General features: G+C 36.8%; 1 protein-coding gene across 1 annotated transcript; it reads left to right on the top strand.

The window, feature by feature from the left end:
- The first annotated feature begins 1424 nt into the window (after window positions 1-1424).
- LOC104892640 (hypothetical protein) lies at window positions 1425-3273 on the top strand. Its single transcript, XM_010678622.4, has one exon. It carries the CDS (start codon window positions 2452-2454, stop codon window positions 3067-3069), a length of 618 nt encoding a protein of 205 aa, XP_010676924.1. The 5' UTR covers window positions 1425-2451; the 3' UTR covers window positions 3070-3273.
- Window positions 3274-6000: the final 2727 nt, after the last annotated feature.

The following is a 6000-nucleotide window of genomic DNA, read 5'->3' as shown; positions in this document are numbered from 1 at the left end:
TGATGGGTTTCAACTTTCCAATTTATGTTTCTTTATTTATGTCATTCTAAGATTCCAGTAGAAGTTTCACAGAGTTCATGTGTTGCCATATCTTTGCTACTATCACTCTATCAGCACCTGCCTAACTTGTAATCTGCCATTGGATTCTGCTTGTATGAAAAATGTTAACGGAGTTGATGACAGAATGTGTTCTCCGCTGAACAAGTGAGAGGAGGATAGTGGGGCCACTTTAGGGTAAAATTACAAATCCGTCCTCCCCTTTGTTTGACGGAGAAATGTGTTTGGTAAATAGCCGACTCTGTATGAATGCAGGATATAGCTTGCACTGTGTTTTTGATGCATAATAATTACTTCCTTTCTTTACACTGCACAGTTAGCGCTTTGATGAGGTTTTATTACCCCTCAGTCATAATCTATATGGTTCCATGACAATTTGGCGGTATATGCCTGCTACTGTTAAGCTGCTATTTCTGAGTTTGATGCTTGACTGCCAAAGAGGGTTCTTGGAAGGTTTAAAAGCTGCCAAAGAGGGTCTGGGTCTGGGCATTTTGGCCTAAAATGCAGGTGGGGCCAACTCGGAATTTTGAGCAGCTCTGTAGGGCTGTGGACATTGTATTTGACCCGAGTGTATATTATCCCAAGGCTCGAACCGGCCAACCTAACAGACTTGGGCACATACACCACCTGCCCGTTCTAACCTGAATCTCTTGGCCTGAAATGAGCCACCTTTTTGGTCTAAAGCCAGCCATAATCATCTCTACCAATCAAGAAAGAGGGTCAAAACTCAAAATGTCGTAGCGGAGTAACAATTTCATTGCATAAATTCAAGACGTGCTAAGGTTTAGAAATCCTAGTCTATGTTCTACCTAGTTGATAATTTACCACTTAGTAGATTCTTGTGAGAACTGAGACCTAAAGGGAATCATATTGCCCCAACAATAGTTTTGGGAGTCCTAAATTGTGATCTGTCTCTTGAAAGAGTATGGTGTGCGGAGGTTTGAAGTAACTAACATCTTTCCATGGTTGTTAATATTTGGAATTAGTTGAGCCATATACTATCGTAAAAAAAGAATCTATCTCATAAACTTTTCTACTAGTCTGATCAAAATATCAAACGTGAATGCTTGGTTTTTCCCTTCTTTTACAAAATACTGGGCGATGAGTGCTTATAGTGAGTAGTGATTACTGATTAACGGCATCAACCCAACTAGTAGGCGTGGTTCCTTTTCCTTACTTCCTTCTACATGGGTATTTTTTTTAATAGATTTGGAGCATGTAAAAAGGTGGTGTTTCGCAGTTCCCCTACAATAGGTGACTAGGGGTTCTACGGGGAGGTAAAACACATTGCATAGACGATTCTCGTTTATTGTTGGTAGCCCATCCTCTTTGGGGGGAATGCACGGTGGATTTTTGCTTGGGGATAGCTATAGACCCATGCGCATTGCGCGGTGCAAAGACTCTTAGTAATGAAGTTTATACACTTGAATATTGTTATCTATAGCTATTTGAAGTTTTTGTACGAGTTAGATAGTATTCTGTGACAAGGTTTTATTTGTTCCTTCCATTTCCTTTTGTCCGGAGAAGATTTCATGAGACGGCGGCACTACTTAATAGGAAATTACTAGTGGCTGGTTTGTTTTCATTATTTAGTGTTTCTTTTCTTATCAACTTGGTATACTTTTTGTTAGCACCTTTTGAACTGCTAGTTTAAGTATATAGTAGCTCATTACATCGTTAAAGAATGGTCATTTTTGCATTAGAAATGTAGTTAGAAGGAAGATTAAGGCATAAAGTTAAGAGTGTTTTAGGGGGAATCTTTCTTTTCTTTTTGCAGTTCAGTGGTTCTTATAATAAGAATGTCATATATTAGTGGACTTAATAGCCACTATTATTAAGCTTTAAACTCGCTTTTAGACGATAGTGATGCATCGGGATTGCGAATATTTGTTTGTTGCAGACAGCAGACTGAGTGGAGAAGCAGCAAAGCAGCGAGAAATATATGTAATATGCTCATTCCCCTTGTGGCCTTGTGTATAGAATATAGACATTGCCTATTTTGCCTTTGCTAAAGAGAAAGTGAAGGATATAATGAGAACTAGTGGACACCTTTTCTGAGCTAGTCTTTGGTGTTTTTCTTGACCATCTTTCTTTGGCTTAGCTAAGCATGATCTATATATTTGTGTTTAACATATGAATTACTCTAAGATCTTCAATTTCATTTTTTAAGGCAGATTGCTTTATGTTTGTTCCTTTTCTTATCATTATTCAGTCAAAAGAAGAAAAAAAAGGGAAGATGGGGGACCAAAGAACATAATTTTGTATAGTTATCATATAAAGGAATGTTCTGCCAACCAAAAACCAACCTTCCTGCATTTATACCAGAGATCCTCATTATTTCAGCATACTGAATTGCTGAAGTTTTGAAGATGAAAAGTTTCTTATAGCTAAAACATGGGGAATTGCCTGTTTGGTGGGATGGGAGGTGGGGAGGCAGCACAGACCATCCAAGTTGTGACTGCAAACGGCGGGATCATGGAATTCCATGGCCCTATAACTGTTGGGTTTATCCTAGAAGAATTCCCTTGCCACGCCATATTCAAGAGTGATGATCTTTTTTGGAAGCCATTGTTAAACAGCGAAGAACTTCATCCTGGAGTGTCATACTTGCTTCTTCCGCTTCATACGAGTAAAGACGCATTCGATGTTAAGGTCGGTCATGTTAGGTCCAAGAGTATACCTAACTGTACAACAGGAGGGGGGAATGCAGCAGCTTATAGAATGTCCTTTGACAGTAGGAGTACTACTACTCAAAGTAATGTTCTTAAGAGATCAAATACTGATGTTTTTTCAAGGTATAATAAAGGAGCAGCAAAAGAAGGTGTTTGGAAGGTGAAGCTCGTCATTAGTCCCGGGCAGTTATTGGAGATACTGTCACAAGAAGCGCGTACTGAAGAGTTGATAGAGAGTGTCAGAACTGTAGCTAAATGTGGTTGTGGTGGTGCTGCTTCAACTGGGTTTTCAGATCAGTGGAGTGTAGCCAGTAGCAGGGCTTCCTCAAAGAAAGATTAACTTTTTCTTTTTCCTTCTTTAATTTTGCATTTGTTTCTAACAAGATGTCTGTTTATATAGTTTCTGGGGGAAGCATTTATAGACGCAGTGTTCTGCCTTAAATTAGACAACTGAATGTGCAAGTCCTCTGATTAATGCATATGAATTCTCTTATAAGTTCTGTTCTTTTTTTGACATTATATGAATTCTCATAGTTTCATACTATATCTCATGATTTTATACGTCCACGTTTGTGTTTGTGATGCATTTGATAATGTTCTGATCTCTATGTTTCGCAACAAAATTATGGCACAGAAGATAATAGGACACAAAGATTGGATCCGTATATTTTTGGTTTCCGGTCTATGTACTTTGATTGTCTGATTAATCACCCGGGGTGAGCCCCAAATCTTTTACGCACCAATTTTGATATGCTAATTGCTAATGAAGGCCTGCTATGGTTATAACTTATATGCACCTGTTTTGAGGATGGTCATGGACTTTCTTTGCTTTAATCTTTAAGTTGGTGCAAATTTGTTGTTTGCAGATTTATAGAAGCAAGCAAAACCAACGTAGTGACATGATAGCATGATTAACACCAGTCACATATCAAAATTCCTATAAGACCATCAGGATCGAGTCTTGCTTGCATCATTTCCCTCGCGGAAGCTTTCGAGGAATAAGTTGGTTTAATTAGCATGATTAACACCAGTCACATATCAAAATTCCTATAAGACCACCAGGATCGAGTCTCGCTTGCATCATTTCCCTCGCGGAAGCTTGCGAGGAATAAGTTGGTTTGATTTTGAGGTTCTTCTGTGTGGTCCCGGGTCGAAACCAGGGACCAGAGATCTTGGCAAGCCACAAAAGAAAAGGAGAAAAATAAAATCTGTAGTAAAAGCAATACATGCACATTTCCTGTTTTTGTAGGGCAGGGGATGGGGTGTTGGGCAAGCTACGGCTTGTTTGGTTGCTATTTACATAGCTTTTCCCCTGAAATTGGGGCCTTACTTTATTGCTCTTTATGTTATGTTCATAGATTAGGCATGACCTTCTTTGGTCTTGGCAAATTGGCAATTGCATGGGGAAATCATTGGGTACTGTCTTCTTTGTTTCACTTTTTGCTTGCTTTGCCTTGATGATGTCTTGCTCATTCCCATCACTTTGCTTTCTCTCTTTTCCTTTTCTTCTTTTCTTTACAGTTTATGTTTAGTCATTTTCATAGCCATCTACAAATTCTAGGTAATTTCACCAGTAAAGAGCAATGTTCTTCCTAGTGTAGGGAAAGACAACACTTCAATTTAACCAAATGTGTGAACATATCACCCCATACCCCATCACAAGGATATGGTGATAAAATTTACTGTCTAGAAGTTGATATAATATACTGATCTTATATTGTTGAAACCCATTGAAAACCCATTTATGAGTGTCCCATATTGAAGAAAGAGAAGAGATTGTTACACTTTAGGTAGAGGAGTTACTCCTACTATCACCAATTGATTTTAGTATGGAACCTCATTTGAATTATAAAGTGGACCAAATCTCTCATCCTCCTTGTTCGGGTCACTCAGCGTTGAGACAAATAATTCATCTTATTAGGTTGAAGTTTATATTTTTAATCCAAAATTACTCGCTTCAACCTGTCCAATCAATTTACTAATGAAAATAACAAAAAAATAAATATAGGTGAACACAAAATTTGCAAATTAGAAAGCTTTAAATATTCGTAGATTAATTAAATGAGTATGGAAAACGCATTATAAATTAAAACAACTAGTGTTTCAAATTGTGCAATGTATATTCTTGTAAGATTAAAATGGGTTATAACATAACTTGAGATATACCTTTTGGTTATATACCTTTAGAATGACCATCTTTTAAATTTTTTTTTGATACCCAGAGGCCAGAGGTATTGATATGAGCCATACCCACCTTTTTCTTGGGTTTCTAAACCCCATACCTTATGAGTTTGAGATATGAGTTTTAAATCTATCAATTTATTAAACAAACATTAATATGAATTTTGCTCATTCTAAACTCATACCTCATACCATAATCATATGAACCGAACGCTCAAATCTTAATTATTAAACATTTAGGTTTAAATTTTAAACCTAACGTTTCACATTCACTTCTTCAAGTAGGGTCTGGCCCATTACGGTTGTGGTCCACAAAGTCCACAACCTTTTTTCTTAGAGATCTTGTTGATCACACACTTATAAATTACAAAACCCTTAGATTATCCCCCAAGTGATCACAACCCTTAGATTATCCCCTAATGATCACAAATTGCAGTAATAGTTATGAAATCTAGTGTAATTTTGTAAGAAAAACTCATATTAATGTCCAAGATAATGAAAATTCATTCTCAAATATATGTTTTTATTCATAAATTTGCATTAACATCCATTACCTACCATTTAGATATAGGAATGCGAAATTGTGAAGAAAATCACACGTTAAGAGATGAGATCACATAATCATGATATTGGCTAATGGGAAAGGCTCGTCCTTGGAAATTATCTCCACCGTTTTACTTATCTTATTACACATTTTCTTTTTGGCACATTTTCTTTAATTTATATATTTTTGTTATACTTCATGCGTTTTAAAATAAGTGAAACAATTATTTCTTTTATGTGAGAGTTTGTTGATAGAAGTGTTTCACTTATTTCATAACGAAGGAACTACATTTTAGGATATGATCCCCCATAAGCCCATACCTTTTATCCAATTGTTGTATAATATGACCACTATAAGAGGGGGGGTGAATTATAGTGGGAGAATAAATAATACTTTTTGAGAAATTTAAAGTTAACTTGGGAACACACAATAGGAACACGAGAGATTTTAGAGAGGAAAAACTTCCTAGGCCCAATAGGAAGAAACAACCTCGACCACAAGGGATTTTAACTCAAACTTTCCACTATAATAGGCCAAAACAACTCT

This window comes from Beta vulgaris, chromosome 5 (assembly GCF_026745355.1).
Source record: "Beta vulgaris subsp. vulgaris cultivar EL10 chromosome 5, EL10.2, whole genome shotgun sequence".
Taxonomy (NCBI): domain Eukaryota; kingdom Viridiplantae; phylum Streptophyta; class Magnoliopsida; order Caryophyllales; family Amaranthaceae; genus Beta; species Beta vulgaris.
This window is presented reverse-complemented; position numbering and strand designations above follow the sequence as displayed.